Source organism: Scyliorhinus canicula, chromosome 14 (genome assembly GCF_902713615.1).
Source record: "Scyliorhinus canicula chromosome 14, sScyCan1.1, whole genome shotgun sequence".
NCBI classification, from domain to species: Eukaryota; Metazoa; Chordata; class Chondrichthyes; order Carcharhiniformes; family Scyliorhinidae; genus Scyliorhinus; species Scyliorhinus canicula.
The window spans coordinates 147,854,489-147,873,873 of NC_052159.1; the positions used below are offsets into that span (position 1 = coordinate 147,854,489).

Genomic DNA, 19,385 nt, shown 5'->3' on the forward strand with positions numbered 1-19,385 from the left:
ATAAAGATTATTATTATCAGGTCATCATCACATTGCTGTTTATGGGAGCTTGCTGTGCACATATTCTCTCCCACATTTCCTACTTTAAACACTTCCGAGGTTTTTCACTCTTTGTGAAGCGCTTTGGGGTATATTTCGGGCACGGCAGTCGCTACATAGATGCAAATCTTTCTTCTCTTTGGCCTGTATTCTATCTCACACCAAATCCCATTTTCCCATCATCACTATGCTTGCTGAGTTACAAGAGCTGCTGGTCTGGCGACACCTTCATTTCCTCAGCATTCTCATCCTTCTTTTCAAAACCCTTTGTGGCCTTATCCTTCCTTAAAACAGTCCAGCAATTGACTGCATAATCCAAACTGGCACTCCCAATGCAGCATTGAAGGAGTACCGTCAAACGATCCATCTAGCTTCTCAGGTAGACGTCAAGGTTTTCGTTACACTATTCAAAGTAAAGCAGAGCGGGGGGGGGGGTTCCACATGGTATCTTTCTTGACAAATGTTTATCCCTCAACCAAATTCACTGAAACAAAACACCAGTTCATTATCGCGTCCGTGTTTGCGGGAGCTTGACGTCCCACGTTTCCTCCATGACAAAAGTGACTGCACACCAAAGATTATTTCGCCGGTTTGCAAAGTGCTTTGAGGCGCTCTGAGACTGTGAAAGCTGCCATGTAAATTTCTTTCAAAAAATAAAAATTCTCGCCAGGCCCATGCAATAAATACTCTTTGGAATCGGGAAAACCGTTTCAATCTCTGGGCTGACAAGATTTCACTCAGTGCTGGGGATTCGGAGCAAATAATCTCACACCACTCCCACATGAGAATTTAGTTGAAGTCCAAGTGTAAATTGATAGCAAACACAAATTTACAGCTGTGGCTTGATTTCCAAAGCAAGTGTGACCACTTGACAACACACACTTCAAAAAAAAGTAGCAATCTGAAGAGGTAAGATTTTTTTTGAGATAGTTTACTACTGATGAGTTTACTCAGAAACTTACAGGAACCTGTGGAATAAAATGTAAACACGCAAACTCCTCTTATGGGAGTCGACAGGACAAACAGTAACTCCTCTTGGATTTTTATTCCTCTCTTTTGTTTTGCTTGACAGTAGTAACATCGAATTTATATCAGGCAACAGGGTTTTTGATATTGCAGTTAATTAAAGCTACATTGTGCACAGTTAATATATGGTCAGAGGCTTCGAAGCTGGGGTTTCCTTATGGCTGGGATTCCAAAAGGCCTCCTGCATAAAATAAGCCATGTAAATATGTCTGGATTGAAACTGAGACCAATAAACCTCCCTTTGTTTTCTTTTAATAAAGTGTTCAAGCCCTCCTTCACAGATTACCACACAGCGCACGGGAACCAAACATCATACACTCGTTGCCCTTTCCCATTTTTTTTTCTCTTGCCGCTGCCATTTTGTTGCTTGACAGTTCGTCAGGCCTGTGCCATCGATTGACGGCAGGTCTGGAGGAACAGAAACAAAAGGTGCAATTTATCGTAGGCGTTAGCAGAAAGGATAAAAAGAAAACGGCAACATTCAACGGTTTAAAGGTTGCCGTCGGATAAGGATTTACATCTGTGCCTTGCATGTTGGTTGCTGAGCATTGTCAGGGGCCTGGGCTGCAGGCAGTTTCACAAACTCTATACAGCAGTGACCTAGAACCTTTGGAAATGTATTAAAAATATGACACCGCCAACAAGAACTCTTAATTTAGACGTGTACCACTTCATCACGGTCACTGTGACAGGGGACAGAACGTAGACCCAGTGCAATAATGTTTTTGCACTGTTAAAACTGCATTAATGAGAACATCATTTTGGGGAACTAATTATTTCTATTTGTCTTGTGTCATGCTTTATAATTCCACTATATTAGCACAGGCAAAGCAAATTAATTGCTTTTGCAGAAGTTGAATCATTTCCAAGAATGAGTGCAAATTCACTTCCAGGCTCTTAATTACTGGCAGTACATTGTGTCAGAAAATTCTGTTGATCTTCTCCACAGCACCTGGAATAGATCTATATTATATAAATATATGTGCGTTTGGATTATTTTTACAGAACCAATTGCCTTTTTTTTAACATCTGTGTGAGGAATACTCTCCTCGCGTTGATCACATCCACAATCAAAGGACTCATCACTTAAGGGTTAAACTGTAGAGGGGAAAAAAAGAACAAATCTCATCGAAGCAAAAAGGCAGTAATTAATGCCTCCCTTAATTGTCTTCATAAAATATTTGCATGTGTCTAATTTGCATAATGTGCATGTATTAATTAATCTTTCAAAGGTATTTTATGCTGAAAGAGGCCAAAACCATTTTTTTTTTGTTTTATTCAACACCTAATTGAATATTTATTCTTTCTTTAAAGAATATTTACAGCATTCAAAGGCCTCGGATCTGTTCTTTTCTTCTCGCCAATAGCACTGAGAACAGCAAAATCCTAAATTATTTTATTAGACTGAATATTGCCCATGTTAGTGTCCCCCCCCCCCCCCCCCCCCCATACATTTGCAAAGGATGCCTAATAGACCACAAAGCATTGTATGTCCCTCGCTCCCTCTGTCTATTCCAAATTGTTTCTAAATTTACTCAAACCCCAGTAAATTCCTCCCCTGTTGCATAACACACAGCTTGAACTTTATTATGAAACATTGGTGGGAAAGGTAAGGAAGACCAACTACAGCTCGGAGCTGGGTTTGACTAATTAAATGGCGTTACAATTCATATTACAAATAATTAATTTTTTTTTAAAACTTAGAACGCGGCAAGTATCCCCTTTAATTGGCCTCCGAAGACTATTTTAAGCTATTGAAAGTGTATTAAGCTCTTCCATGAAGGAGGTCTGTACAATGATTCAAGCAGCGACTTTTCTTCACCCTTTTGACAATGCTAACCTTGTGGAAGATGTGACATTTACAAATGAGTGGATTCTGCTTTTCTGGGATGCCAGAGGATTTTTGATGCTGATCATTTTCTTTCTTTCAAGCAAATACAAGGAGCAGTGGGAAACGCTTAATGTATGTTAATGATGATTTGCTGCAGTGTTAGCATTGGGGAGCGATACTGCTTCAGCACCTTTCTCCAGCATTGACTTCCATTCTCCATTTGGAGAAAACGATATTAACCTACATTCCTCTTTGGGCTGCTATTGTGCAATTCTTATACACTTTCCCCTTTCCCTGTGGGTCGTGAAAAAAGCTATCTGCAAATTGTGATATTTTTCAATCAATTTATTCCATGGAACAAAAATGGCAACTAGACAACTAAAGGCATTTAATGCCTTAATAAAAATTGTTGCGTGAGAATGCAGGAAAAGTGAATCTATTAGGTCTATTTTTGTGCATATTATTTATTAGTTTCTTGGTGTAGCTTTCTCTCACCAGAGAATAGCAACAACCTGCATTTATGTAGCCTCTTTAAGAAATAAAGCTTCCCACGACACTTCACAGGCGCATTATAACACAAATTTGACATTGAGGCACATAATGAGACATTAGTAAAGAAGACCGAGTAGGTGGTCAAGTAGGTGGGTCCTAAGAAGCGTTCCTTAAAGGAGAAAAGAGGGAGGAAGGGAGGAGGGATTTGAAAACAATGATCAAGATTTTAAAATCGAGGTATTGTTTTACCGAGAGTCAATGTAAGTCACCGAGCAAAGGAACAGGACCAGATGTGTGTCAGGACAGGGGCAGCAAAGTGTCAGATGAACTCAAACTTGTAGCGATTAGAATGTGTGAGATCGTTTTTCCTAGTTTCAGGCTGTCCCTGACTAACCAATGCATGGTACTAATCATTTAGCCTGTGCTTGACTCCCTGATGTTCCTCCTCCTGCCCTTTACATTTCTATAGCTTCGTTAGTGTCCTGAGGCACTTCATGGAAGTATAGCCAGATCATCTGACACTGAGCCACAGAGGGAGATACTTGAACATGTGACCAGAACCTTCATCATAGAGTTTTAAAGGGTGTCTCAAATGTGGAAAGATTTTGTGAAGAGATTTAGGGAAGAGAATTTCTGAATTTAATGCCTCGGTAGCTGAAGGCATGACAACCAATGGTGGAGCGAAGAAGATGAGTCGGCAAAGAGGCCAAAATTGGAGGAACATAGAGGTTCGGGGCTGCTGGAGGATACAGAGGCAGAGAGCAATTCATTGTCATCTGTCCTTCTTCCATTCTATCTCCTCGAACATGGCCTGTACAATGCCTACATTTAAAATAACCACAAGGTATGATCAGTGTCCTCACAATTAGTGCTATGGCTACTTTCAGGCATTTACCGAAGCAGGATTTTCAGACAAACAAATGAGAATACACTAATGCTCAAAAACACAGTTTTAATTTGTAACACGACAATGATAAATCAACAAAACAGCCCATAGTTAATTTTAAAAATGACTGTCTGTAATAGCAGTGGATAAATGCTAAATATATTGGCACAACATTCCACTGTCAGCATTTTAACAGGAATAGTTGTTTAAAGAACAGAAAACGCAAATCGGCGAAGAATCCACCTGATATTTTTCAAATAATTAATTTCTGCCTTCAGATAAATTCAGCTCCATGGGTAAATTTTCAATAATTCCACCTCACATAATTCATGAAAAGCGACGCAAAAAAGATTCCGATGAACTTGGATTGCACCTTTCACAATATCTTAGCAAAATTAAAATGTGTAAGAGTGATCCCAGATTTCGATATAAATCCCGACCATAATAATTCCTAACCATGGGTTCGGGGAAATTAGCCCCAAATGTTAAGGTGGTCGGAGTCTAATGTCCTGTCTCTATATCTATGATATGGCAGATGCACTGTGATTATTAATAAGTTTATAAGAATGTATGGCACTATCAAAATCAGAGCATGACTCTAATAGGGGGAATTATACATTTTTAATTACAGCACAGTAATGTCCTCTCTATCATCTTCATCTGGGAGTAGAGCACCGTGATCTTTACTTCAAATTACCAAACAATTAACACTTTCATTCTGGGTATTTGAACCTGAAAATCTAATCTGGTCTGCTGACATGATATTTAAAACCCTTTGGTGGTCAAAGTTTCTTTTTAACCACACTTTATCTCACATTTTGTGAACAGCGAATAAAGATGACAAGAGAGGAAGAGAGAGCTATGAATCGTAGGAGTAGATTTAGTATTTTGCTCTTCCTTTGTGCTGGGGCAATGCAGCTCTTTTTAACCCTACTAAGGGCAGAGAGGCCTGGACGTTCTGGGCTACAAATCAGTTTCACGCCGGTCTCCAGTGTATTTCCCAATCCCCCATGGCGGGCACCAGCGGACAATCCCACCGGAAATTCACTCTGGCGTAAAACCGATTTTTGGGCATCCCACCGAATTCCCCCTTCCCCCTCCCCGGTCCACCACTGAACCCGCCAGCGGGGGCATGGGAGAGATCCGCCTCAGGTGCAAAGTTGCTTTGTAAATGTAGACGAGCAGGTTTCAGTACACCATTTCCCATCCACTATGATTTACACGTTTACACCATTGCATTCAAGGGATCCATGTTAGTCATTAGACGCCATCAATCCATAAGACATAGGTGCGGAATTAGGCCAATCGGCCCATCGAATTTGCTCCGCCATTTAATCATGGCCGCTATTTTTCTTATCCCCATTCTCCTGCCTTCTCCCCATAACCCCTGATCCACTTATTAATCAAGAACATATCCATCTCTATCTTAAAGACACTCAGTGATTTGGCCTCCACAGCATTCTGTGGCAGAGTTCCACAGATTCACCACTCTCTGGCTGAAGAAATTCCTCCTCATCTCTGTTTTAAAAGATCATCCATTAGTCTGAGATTGTGTCCTCTGCTTCTAGTATTTCCTACAAGTGGAAACATCCTCTCCACGTCCACTTTATCCAGGCCTCGCAGTATCCTGAAAGTTTCAATAAGATCCCCATTCATCCTTCGAAACTCCGAGTGCAGACCCAGAGTCTTCATCTGTTCCAGGGATCATTCTTGTGAGCCTCCTCTGGACCCTTTCCAAGGCCAGCATATCCGTCCTTAGATATGGGGTCCAAAACTGCTCACAATACTCCAATTGTGTCTGACCAGAGCCTTATACAGCCTCAGAAGTACATCCCTGCTCTTGTATTCTAGCACTCTCAACATGAATGCTAACATTGCATTTGCCTTCCAAACTGAACCTGCATGTTAATCTTAAGAGGATCACGAACAAGGACTCCCAAGACCCTATGTGCTTCTGATTTCCTAAGCATTTCCCCATTTAGAAAATAGTCTGTGCCTCCATTCGCCTTCCAAAGTGCATAACCTCACACTTTTCCACATTGTATTCCATCTGCCACTTCTTTCCCTCTCTCCTAGTCTGTACAAGTCCTAAAGCCCCCCCGCTTCCTCAATACTACCTGCCCCTCTACAGATCTTTGTATCATCTGCAAACTTAGCAGCAGTGCCTTCAGTTCCTTCCTCCAGATCATTAATGTATATTGTGAAAAGTTGTGGTCCCAGCACAGACCCCTAAGGCACACCACTAGTCACCGGCTGCCACCCTGAAAATGGCCCCTTTATCCCCACTCTCTGCCTTCTGCCAGTCAATCAACCCTCTATCTGCCAGGATCTTACCCTGAACACCATTGGCTCTGAACTTATTTAACAGTCTCCTATGCGGCAACTTGTCAAAGGCCTTCTGGAAATCTAAATAAATCATGTCCACCGGTTCTCTTTTGTCCAACTTCCTTGTTCCCTCCTCATATAACTCCAACTTGTGCTGTATAATGGACAGTTTTGTCATGGGGTGGGGAGGGGGTGTGCATGTTGATTTGGATTGGACTGAGGCTGCCTAAAGTCATTTTACAGCCATCAAGACAGAAGGATGTTGACTCATTAGCCTTTGCTCAATCAAAACCTATTTTGTTTGGTGTGAAAAGACAGCATTGAAACCCTTACATGCCATTCCTGATTTGGGAGCATTTGTTAAGTGGTGGATTTTTCTCCATTTAATCACTATTTTCCCACTTGTGCCCATGACCGTATCTCAGACACTTAGAATAATAGACACTGTTAGAATAATGGACACTGTTAGAATAATAGACACTGTTAGAACAGGCACTGTTAGAACAACAGGCACTGTTATAACTTGCAAAGACCAGTGCAGCCATGTGGACAAAAGAAAGACCCATGATGAGGTAGAGATGGACACAAGAGGTGGGATTCTCCGGTCTTCCAGCTGCCGATGGGACCAGGGAATCACGGCAGCACGAGCGGCTGGAGAATTCCGGCCAAGTTTGAATTTACCGATTCCTTGGTGACAATAAGGAGCTATCAGACAGATTGGAGAGCGGTTCCGTATGGATTAGCCTTTGGGACTGTGACAGAATGTTATTTTGCAAACACAGTATGATTTGAAATAATGGTGAGAATGAACCTTGGCAAAGAGAATGACTGATTAGGGAAGGTCTTGTATCGTTCGTATCACAGGGTGGGACTTTCCAGACCCGCCGATGACAGACCCCCCCCCCCCCCCCCCCCCCCCACCAACCCCCTCCCGCAGTGCGTTCTCCAGCAGTGTGAAGGGCGAGCAACGCAAAAATGCTGTTGGCATCCATGGGACCAGAAGATCCCAATGGCAAGTTGCTCCCGCCATTGGAAAGTACACCATGTGGCTCCCTCGCCAATCCTTGCTTTGTTTACTCTGCGCTACGCCATTGTAGCAATCCTAATAGTGCACAGGTCTCAGCCGACCCAAGACTTACCCCCCACCCCACCCCGGGCCCATAGGCCACGCCCCCCCCCCCCCCCCCCGGCCACAGTGGCCGGCTGGCTGGGTTTTGTGGTCACCACTTAAGCCTGCGACCCTCGTCACTGTTCTGCTCGGTGAATTTTCAGCCCTCCTTCCTGCCCACAAAAGCCACATCAGAAAATTGTGCAATGCTATGCCACACAAGGCAGGACAATGAGCTACAGGGCTACAATACAGCAGCGCAGGAACAATGACGAGCTCAAGTATCACAGGTTCTGGCCTGCAGGTGCTTTGCAATAGGACAAGTGTGTCATGAAAGCTACCTTTGCTTTGCAAAAGTATCTATTGTGTAGTGAGTCCATTGAACAGCTTACATTGTTTCTGAAATGACAGCCTCATTTTTATGTTGCATAAATGAGGGCCTATATCAATTAATCACTAATGATTCAATTATAAGAGTTGCAGCAGTCTGTAAGGCTAATTCATCTTTCAGAAAATTTGGATCAAGTTAATTAAAAGCAATACACGTATTCTGCATTTGGCATTTTATTGAACAGAGCATAACTTTGATGCGCACCATCCACTTGTATGCCACACATGATAAGAGTCTGAAAGTTTACTGAATAAGATGCGGTCTGAATATTGAGCAAAATTTTCAGTGTGGGAGACTATGGGCTGGAATCGGACCGTGATGGGTAGATCCCGGGAGATACTTTTGCACCTTCTCCTGGGATTGCCAACAGCCAATACGCTTGGCAAGATTTACCCAGGTCTTGCGAGGCGTTGTGATCAGGGGTGGGGGTGGCCCTCGGAAGGACTTTGGAGGCAACTCCCCTGAGGAGTTTTCCCTTAGCCCACTGCGAGGTACACCACGCCAAGGCCACGCTGGTAGTAACGACAAGTGATCTGAACCCACTTGATTCCTGCCTCTAGGCCGCAGCAGAGGGTGCCAGACCCGCAAAATGAATGTAAATGGCTCAGTAAGACACATCTGAATTTATTTACATCCTCCTCCGCTTGTAATCGTGGACCTCATTCCCGCCGCCAGCAGGGGATCGGAGCAGGGCTTCGATCCCGATTTTTCTCCAACGCCCAATTCTCTGCTTCACCGAGAACAGAATCCAGCCCTAAGTGTGGTTCAGTCGCGGTGGGATCTCGTCGACAGAGCCGTGCAGAAACTCCCAGCAAAACCCACCACAACTGTCACTTAGAAACCTTTCTGTTAGATCGCACCCTGTGTTCTCCCGCTGGAAGCGCAAATCAGCAAACGATTCTCAATCCCCAGCCATGCAAATTTATGCATGGCGAGGGTTGCGAGGTTTGCCGAGGGAATCCCGCTATCGAGACTTCATTTGAGTGGACGGCCGAAAAGCGAGGTCCCACAGATGACCACCCCTCCATCATTGCAGTTCGGTTCCCCACCGTGGCTGGTTTAGCACAGTGGGCTAGACAGCTGGCTTGTAATGCAGAACAAGGCCAGTAGCGCGGGTTCAATACCCGTACCGGCTGAGAATTCTGAATTCTCCCTCTGTGTACGCGAAGGTGCCAGAATATGGCGACTTTTCGCAGTAACTTCATTGAAGCCTTTCTGTGGCAATAAAAGATTATTATTACCTCCTGCCTGAGAGCTCACCCTTTTCCAGCTTTCCCCCCCTGTGCTGCCATCCACCTGCTAGCCTAAAAATTAAGGCTGGGCGGGAGATGGCTATTAAGTAGCCATTATGGCCCATAATGAGGGCAAGGGCGGCCTTCCCAAACAAGGGACGGAATCCTCTGACCCTGCGCGCGGGTCGGAGAATCGGCGGGAGGGGCGCGTTTCACGCGATGCCGCTCCGACGCCAGTCTGCCGAATCACCGGAGAATCGGCACCATTGGTGCTGGTGCGGTCAGCGCGGCGCCAGTCGGGGGCCATTGAAAGCGGCGATTCCCCCCGCGCGATGGTCCGAGTGCCGCCGAGTACGGCCAAGTCCTGCCGGTACCATTCTCATATGGTCCTACCCGGCGGGACCTCGCCGTTCACGTTGCGGGGGGCAGCCTGGTTGGGGGGAGGGGGGGGTGGAGGGGGGATCCGACCGCGGTGGGGGGGGGGGGCCTTCACAGTGGTCTGGCCCGTGATCGGGGCCGACCAATCGGCGGGCGGGCTTATCCTGGTGGGGGCCTAGGTTCCTCCGCGCCGGGCCCCTGTAGCTCTCCGCCATGTTGTGCGTCGGGGCTGGCGCGGAGAAGGCGACCCATGCGAAGGCATGCGCGGACCCGCAGCGCCCGTTCTAACACCCGGATCGGCAGCTGGAGCAGCGTGAGACTCTCCAGTGCCATGCTGGCCCCCTGTGCGAGGCAGGATCGCTGCTCCTGGGGGCCTGTTTACGTCGTCGTAAAACGCTCCGGTGTTTACGTCGGCGTCAACACTTAGCCCTAGGATCAGAGAATCCCACCCTGGGCCTTGCCTGCTGCAGTGTAAAATCATTGCACGGTCGGGGCAGACTTTTCCAGGCAAAATGGCAGAACCTCTGTTCCCAGGGTGGAGGTTTGTTTGATGAAGGAACAGGAATAAGTAATCAGTGTGGATTGAGGAAGTACTCTCCAGTCCATACTCTCATCAAATAGGACTCCGGGCCAAGAGCCGAATCTGTGATGATGTACCCTGGTGTCTCTTTTCAGAAAACAGCAGCTCCCAAACTGAATCAGAATAGTCCCAACTATTAAATTATTTGGTCAAAAGATGAAGAACTAGCCACTCCTCCGGGCAGAGCTAAATATCCTCTTCAGTTTCAATTTCAAATTCTTTTGTGCGTTGATTTCAGATTATTTTCACCATTTAGGCTAAATTCTGACCTCATGGTTATTCAACGTCACTCCCATCTGTCTGCAGCAGAAGACAAAAGTCCTGCCGAAGATTTATGCGTGTGCTTCACGTTTGAGTGCTACTCTTTTTGGGGCCTTTCTCAGATAAGGGAGGGTTCTTTGAAATTTACTCTACTCAGGAAAACAATTTTGTTCCAAAACTTGGACGGTGCAATCAATTAACAAATGGATCCTTTTATACCCAATTTCATGTAAAATCCCCGGCCCTTTTGCAAAATAACACAAATTTCGGAATGCAAACCTCAACGCATCCCGGCTATCGTCCGCAATTTGATTCTGCCACTGTAAAACAATGGTCTCCATAATCAGCACAAGGGTGGCTCAAGTGGCACCACATTATTGCTCAAGTGCGCGGTGAGATTCGTTGGGTCTCACCCCATTTTATTTCTGAAAGAATTATCTCACCCCTTAATGAACATTGCACAGCATCTCAGTACTGCTGCTTGAATAAAAATCACAAGAATGCAATGCCTTGGAGGTTTATGGCAAACTGCTTTAATTAGTCCTGCTGCTGTCTTTTCCTGGAATTGCTTCGATTCTGTTGACACAAGACGCAACAACAGTAGCCAAGTCCGTAAGGTAGCAGAAAATATTCATTAAAAAAAAAACTGGGCCAATTGTTCACCATGCACTGTGCAGCGAAATGTCCGTTTAGTGTCTATTTATAAGCCCGCAACAGACGTTGAGAGTCGAAAATGATCTTGATGGAGATATTAAATTTGAGGTGGTTTCTGTTTGTGACAAACTTCTTAAACATTTTCCCATGCCGAAAGTTAAAGCCCTAATCGCCATATTTCCTGCCGCGAATCCAGAGCACTTCTTTGTACCTTCCTGTCTTATATCTCTGTCTAAAATTCCTAATGGCTTAAAAGCAAACACAAAATTTGTTTTTACAATCCTGCTCATCTCTAATTAGCCACTTCCTGTTTTCAGAAATCTAAATAGAAGGGATTAGGAATTTGTAACAGATGTTCCCCGACGTTTGTTTGCTTTTCACTTTTGACTTCTCCCGGCTGTGTTATCAGCTCCTGAACGAACATTACCACTTGTTTGTCATCAACTTCTTTTGTCCTTTAAAAAAAAAATGATTAGCGCATCAGGCTATAGCATGACTGTGAAATGAGTTATGCTTTTGTCTTCTTCTCTAGGGCACAGTAGCATTTTAAAAATAAACCACAGCTTTCAGACACATTAGAATGAGTCATGCTAGGCCTAATAGATGCTGTAAATGGCTGTAGGAGAAATGGGGTCATACACGTCCAGACCAGCACGTAGACATGGTAGCGCAGTGGCTTCACAACGCCAGGGTCCCAGGTTCGACTCCTGGCTTGGGTCACTGTCTGTATGGAGTCTGCACGTTCTCCCCGTGTTTGCGTGTGTTTCCTCCAGGTGCTCCGGTTTCGTCCCACAAGTCCCGAACAGACGCGCTGTTAGGTCATTTGGACATTCTGAATTTTCCCTCTGTGCGCCGGAATGTGGCGACTAGGGTCTTTTCACAGTAACCTCATTGCAATAAAGATTGTGACAATAAAGATTATTATTTATTGTGGACCTGGCCTTTCAAATGGACACCTCTTCCATTCCAGGTTAGCCAAAGACTCTAGTTAACCTGGGCCTCTTGCAAAACCCCCCCACCCAATTTCTATGGCATCACTATTGTTGAGCGTGTGTTCAGCTGCTCGGGCCGTCATCTTTGGTGTTCTCTACCTAAAATCCTCTGCTTCACCTCCTCGCTCTTTTCTTCGTATGTGCCTCTAGAAGCCTACCTTTTTTTATTTGGCCACCTGTCTGAATATCTCTTTTCGTGCTCAGTGTCGAACTTTGTCGGTCGGCCTCTGAAGAACTTTGTGATGCTTTGCTGTTGTGGGAAAAAAAAAGGTGCTCACAGAAAGAGTCCGTTGGTTTAAAAGCTGGAAATCCGGCTTACCAAGTCATTTTTTTCCCCCAGTGAGTGCAGTTTTTATTTTAAGTTGGATGTCTGTGAAGTCTGATATGACTGAAATTCTAATGTAAAAAGCTAAGGGGCCTTATCTGTTCTAGCCGTGGCAGGTGGGATATATTTTACACTTGACACCTTAAAGTCGAGGTACATTCATCCAATTGTTAGGAGCATTATGCAAACAAGCTGATAGAAGATACATTAGCTTTTACACAGGACCCAGTGACAGCAGATTAAACCTCCCTATTCTGAAATGGAGTGTCTTACAAATCTATCAGCAAATGCATTTCTGCAGTAGTCCTCCAAGTATTCACATTCTGTAGGATAAAGCAGTTTATTCTGCACTTGAACGATGAAATAATAACACTGACTGAGAATAACTAATTGATGTGGCATCAAATGAAGCTCAGAAACAAATAAGGGCTGGGATTCTCCAAAATCCCGGCTAAATGTCGACGCCGGCGTAAACACCAGAGTGTTTCACACCGGTGTCAACGGTCCTCCTGGCCCAGTGATTCAGTGGCCCACAGGGGGCCAGCATGGTGCCGGAGTGCTCCACACAGCTCCGGCACCAATACGCGGCCCTGCAATGCCGGCGTGGGTCCGCGCATGCGTGTGGTGGCCATTTATGTGCCGGCGCCGTGCAACATGGCATAGCGACACAGCGGACCCGCGTGAAGGAAGGTAGGCCCCCCCCCGGATTGGCCCCCGATCTCGGGCCTGGCCGTCGTGGTGGCCCCCCCCCCCCCCCCCCCGCCGGAGTCTGATAATCCCGGTCCCCACCAGGACGGCCACCGCAGCCGTGGGTCCGAGCCCCCGCTGGGTGGTACCAGGTTGGAACCACGCCGGCGGGACTCGGTGGGAACTCGGCCGGTCAACCGCGGAGAATCGCCGTGGGGACCTCTTTCAAAGGCCCCCAACCGGCTCTGTGTTGACCGCGTACGCGCGACTGGCGTCGATTCTCCAGTCGCCGGAGAATCGCTACCCAGCGTCGAAGCGGCGTGGCAGGGATTTGCGGCGTCAACGGCAATTTTCCGACCTGGCGCGGGCTCGGAGAATCCCGGCCAAGCTGTCCTGATATCCCAGAAACCACAGCGATTTAATTGTCGGCAGAACCTTTTCTCCAGTTACACTTCAAAAGAGAAAGAAAATTACCGAGCTATGGGGAAAGGGCAGGGGAGTTGGACGAATCCGGTGGTCATTCAGGGAGCTGGCATGGGTGTGATGTGCCGACATGCCTCATCCTGTGCCCTCGCCTGCTGTAGTATTTTACAAATCTTAAGGAGAGTTACCATGGATCCTGTTTTTGCTGTTGAGAATTTGAAGGACTGCCCGTTAATTTTGTCCCTGCTTATTATGCGGTGTTTCACCTTTGTACTGCACAAAACACCACCACTCATTTTATTTTCAGAACACAGTGTGATTTTAAATATATTCCCTGAAACAATAGGTTGTGCTCAGCGATGAAGAAGAAGATCTTTTAGTTTGCAGTTAATAATAATAATTTGTGTGGTGCCAGCTTTCAAGGTCCGTTTCCTCACTAACCATCATTCTCCCATGGACCTGGTATAGAGTCAATTTTAGTTAAACCTGTCAGATAGGCCCCACGTTCCATAGTCAGACCAAGGAAGAAGCGGACACCTCTCCTTCTCGCGTGCTATTTTCCTATCTTGATCTCTGCCATCTAGTTTTAAGCTGTAATATGATCCTGTTTGCAGTTTCTATTTTTATCATCTTCCCATCTCCCACCATCTCTCCTGCAGTTCCGAATTTTTCCTTCATTGAATACATTGATTTTCTCTGGGACGGAGTTCCACAGACACCGATCTTAACAGCTAATTGACTCTTTTTCATGCTTTTGCGTTTTGGCAGATTGTTTGGCCATGCCATTATGATGCAGACATCACGGGCAGGATTCTCCGACCCCCGCCGGGCCGGAGAATCACCGGGGGGCGGTATGAATCCTGCCCGATGCCGGCTTCCGGATTCTCCAGCGCCGGCCTTTCGGCAGGGGCGGGAGTCGCACCGTGCCACCCGGCGATCTCCGGCCTGCGATGGGCCGAGTGGCCGCCCATTTTTCGCAGGGTCCCGCCGACGTGAACTATACCAGGTCCTTACTGGTGGGACCTGGCTCTGCAGGCGACCTGTGGAGTCCTCGGGGCGGGGGGGGGGGGGGGGGGGGGGGGGGATCTGGCCCCGGTGGGTTCCCCCATAGTGGCCTGGTCCACGATCGGGGCCCACCGATCCGCGGGCGGGCCTGTGCCATGGGGGCACTCTTTCCCTCCGCACCGGCCGCTGTAACAGTCCACCATGGTGCAGAGAAGAACCAACCTCCGCATGCGCTGGGATCACGCCAGCACAGGCTGGCACTCCAGCGCATGTGCCAACTCACACCAGCCTAGCCCGAGGTGAGGTGTGGTGCGGAGGATTCCAGGTGGCCCGCGCCGGAGTCGGTCACGCCACTCCTCAGGCACCAGTATGGCCCGCCCTGCCAGCTGGGAGAGAATCCCGGCCCACAGCTAAGCTCAAATGTGCCTTCACCTCAAGATTAGCACTGTTGCTTCACAGCACCAGGGTCCCAGCTTTGATTTGCGGCTTGAGTCACTGTCTGTGCGGAGTCTGCACGTTCTCCCTGTGTCTGTGTGGGTTTCCTCTGGGTGTTCCGGTTTCCTCCACAACTCCTGAAGGACGTGCTGTTAAACGAATTGGACATTCTGAATTTCTCCCTCAGTGTACCCAAACAGGCGTTAGAGTGTGGCAACTAGGGGATTTTCACAGTAACATCACTGTGCAGTGTTAATGTAAGCCTGCGTGTGACACTAATAAAGATTATTATTATTATTATTAGGATGAATACACTTCCTTGTCCAGCTCATTGATAGTGATCCGGAGCAGGAATCTGACTGAATTTTACTCTCTCTGGCCCAGTGGGGCTGATTTTAAACCATTCTAAACCCACTCACTCGCCCATTGTTGCTGATCCCATTGAATCCTCTCCAGTATCACCATTGTGCAGGCAAGTGTATAAGTGAAGCCTAAAGAACCTATTCCAAATGAGTGAAGATTGGCAAACCCCGCTTGTCTTTGTCAGCAGGTGTGTTATGGAGATCCTGCCCCATTTGTTGAACTGCCTCGTGCAACTCTTTATAATCTCTGAAACCTGGCCCATGTTTAGCCGATTAAATTTACGTCACCGGTTTGTGTTCTTTTGTTTCAGATGGAAGGATGTATCTGAAGTCATCTGTCATGTACTGAGATAACAGCACTCACACGCCACATGACACAAAAAGACAATTAGGAACATGAAAGAAACAATGTAAAAAAAAAAGACAAAATACTGTCCTCTACGAACAAGCGGGTTAACTGCGCTTTCGAGACAGCTTCACCCAGTCTGCATCACTATGTTACTGTGTCACCCACAAAATGTTTGATATACTACGACGGGAGTCCTCTTGCAGCAACTGACGTCGACGGAAGACCTCTCTGAAGCAGGTGCTGCTGCTGTACTAGAAAACGACCAAACTCAAGTAGTGACCAAGTTCAGGAGATCACTGCTGGCAGGCACACATGAGTAAATAGCTCAAACGGGAGCTTTGTGTTTTTTTCCTTTTGGACTGAATTATGACCAGTGCTGACAAGTACAATGTTAAGCACATCACGCAAAAAAAAAAATGCTCACCAGTAGTCAAAAAGAAGCGAACAAACTTTTATTTTTTTTTAACGTCTATTGTTTCCCCACCCTTCTCTCTTTTTACTCTGATCATTTTGACCCTGCAAGAAAGCTTCCGAACTGTTCTTTCCTGTATTCAATGGAATTTAACTAATAGAACTGAGAGTCTATTAGAAAATCAGACACTACATCAACGTTGTGCAGATGCGTGTTTCGACTGGGGAAAAGAGAGGAATCAACATTGGGCATTCAGGCAAGGCTTATAGAAGAGAGACCCTAGCATTGAGATTTCTCTGCTTCGGTTAAAAAGGAAAACACACAATAAACAAAAGTGAATGTAAGTTGTTTTAAAAATCACAATTTGTGCACTCCACCCTGACATATATTTGTGAATACGGTTTGCTTCTTTCGATCAAACTACTGGTCATGTGTATATATGACACAGGGTGTATTGTGTCTGCAGTAGATTGCTAGAGAATAAATCTACACAGTACTTTTGAAATTTAGATGCTGATACGTTTTGTCACTCTATTTGTTCCGGAAACTGCAATTTTTTTTGTGATGAAGCTCATTAACAAAGCATGCAGGCATGTAAATATTTGTTCTCAAGTCACAGTATTACTGATCGGAATCCTTGGCGTCTGCTGTGCGCCTCTGCAAAAATCAGCATGGTGGGTCGAAAGTTCCTCCCTGTCTGCCACTCATATGAGGAGAGCTTGTCTCTAACTCTCTGATACAGAACTGATGATATTAATTAAGATTTGTGGCGGTTGCGGTGAGTTGGATCGGAATGCCACAGAAATGTTTTTCGTTTTTTAAAAATTATTCTTTTTTACGTCACCTTGAGGCGTTACTCTTCAAAACAAAATAGGAACTTTGCAACACTTGATGTAACAGTTGAAAAAAAAACCTAGCTGAGTGGTGAGTTAAAAGTCTGTATTCTCCCTGTGTAATAGGGAAGGATGGTTATGTGTAATTATCACTGTCTTTGATAAACTGTGTGATCACCTTTGTGCAAATACTTGGAAGTAAACTCCATCACAGTGCTAATTTGCTAGTATAGCTTTTTCTCTTCATTTTGCCTTTGTTCACTGCCATGGTAACCCTTTAAAGACTGTCCTTGCAAAGAAAATTAAATCAGCCACCGTTGACCAAAGTGCAAAGAGAAAAAGTCAAACAGTACCTTATTGTACCGTGTCATTTTTCTTGGTCATTGGTGAACATTTTTAACCAGTAGACTAGACGAGCTGATGGGTGTTACGGAGCCCTCAGAATTCACTGTTTGATAAAAAAACTTACCCTTGCCAAGGGATCTATCTGGTTGGCCAAATCTGGTTGTGTCCGTCAGGCAATTTAAAAAAAAACTAAGAATAAGAAGAGATGAACTTGAAATCACAACTCAGAAACATAGCGGTACTGGAAAGAGAAGGAAAAAATGTTTGTTACAAACCTGAGTGGATCCAACAGTTTGGAAACAAGACATCTGGGGTTTTGAGATGATGGTTCTGAATTAGCCAGACTCTGGAATCTGGAAGCAAGACATCTTTTGAATATACAAAGTAGCTGGCATGAGGCTTCATGTGGTGATGATGACATGACCGATATCTGGAAGGCAAAAATGCAGTGCAAACATTGCACCCATGTAATAACCGAAGGCATTATCTGGCAGCTGAAGGGGTGCCCGTTTCCCCTTGCTCTCACAATACTCAACTCTGCAGGCACAGCACCTCAAGAGTTGCGAAAGGGAGAGTGATAAAGGGGGTTCCTTGTTTTTCTAGCAGCGATGGTCTTGAAAGGGTTAACAGTTGACTTGACGTGCATTCTGGTAAGGAGAGCAAACTGAATTGTCCATGCGATCTTTATTTTTAAGACGAGAGAAAAAAATATATAAAAACTCTTACCGAGCATTTGTTGTTCCTCAGCTCCTTGCATAGAGTCTTTGTTTTAGTGTAGATCATCCTGGGACAATTACCAAACAGGAACATGTCCCATTCCCTCATAGATTTAGTGCAATTTTGATGACTCGCATCTCAACAATTAACATGCAACTGTCAAGACATTAGATAAACCATATTCTGCCAATCTAAATCAGACATTCCCACATTTCAGTTGGCACATGACACGAGTGGCCGGCACTTTGATGGTTAATGGCCGATCACCTTTTGTTGATCTGTTTAAGACGCTAAATACTTTTGTATTGGTTTTGAAAACAGAAGTTAAAAAGGTAAAATGAAACCTACAGGAACCCAATTACTGGAGGGGGGTTTCAAAAGAAAGAATATTTTAGAATATTATTGCAGGTTTTCAAGGAAAAAAGTCATAGGAAGGTTGTGCTGTAGGTTTTTTTAAAATTACCCCAGTTCTATTGTTTATTAAACTCTGTTCATTGACTATCAATACAATACATTTCCCGTTATTGTTTATTTACGTTTTACCTTGAGCATTTTAATGTTTAGCTATCCTGTATTATAACCACATTTGTGCTCTATGCAAGCCCTTGGAACAGAACACACTCATCTTCAACTAAGACATACGAAAATTGTCTATTTTTATCTATATATTTAAAGTTTTCTAAAAAAAAAAGGTTATTACGAATTTTGTTGTACAAAATCTGTACAAAAAAAATCTGTTTTTACATCATAATGCAAGAAATCGAGATTTTTCTATGGTAGCTTAGTTATTTGAGCCTGGTTTAAATGTGAGAACCACGTTTACTGTATTGTATTTAATTTTACTTTCTTTTCAACAATCTGCTAATAAAATTGTCTGAAATCTCTTTATGAAGTCCACAAACTTATTGTTTCCTTCCACTGAGTCCTTGGATAGCTTTTCCAGTACATTTTAATTATTTGCCCTGGCTGATCTTTGCCAGTAAGTCAGATGTTACTCAAACACAAATGTTGTATCCTGGGTTACGGGGAGAGAGCAATAGAATGGGACTAATTTCATAGGGCCGGTACAAATATCACAAGCTGAACAGCCTCCTCCTGTGCTGTATGATTCTATGATGTTAAAGAGCGGCAGGTTCGACACCAAGCTTTGCTTTCGGAATAGTTGTTAAACTGCAGCCACTGGTTTGAGTTATACTGCTGGCTGTGCCTTTTTCTCTTATGCATGCACAGGGCTCTCTCTGGTGACCAGATGCCTGTCAAGCCTTTAATGTTGGAGAAAAAAACTGGTTGAACACAT

At 45.0% G+C, this 19,385-nt stretch overlaps 1 protein-coding gene across 3 annotated transcripts in view; it reads left to right on the forward strand.

Moving 5' to 3' along the window:
- Nucleotides 1-18,972, forward strand: part of dachc (dachshund c) — a 602,876-nt gene extending 583,904 nt beyond the window's left edge. For all 3 annotated transcript variants that reach the window (XM_038817809.1, XM_038817808.1, XM_038817810.1), the window contains one exon: nucleotides 15,744-18,972. In XM_038817809.1, coding sequence (XP_038673737.1) covers nucleotides 15,744-15,781 — 38 coding nt within the window. In that variant the 3' untranslated portion in view covers nucleotides 15,782-18,972. The remainder of the gene's footprint in view (nucleotides 1-15,743) is intronic.
- The last annotated feature ends 413 nt before the right edge of the window (nucleotides 18,973-19,385 follow it).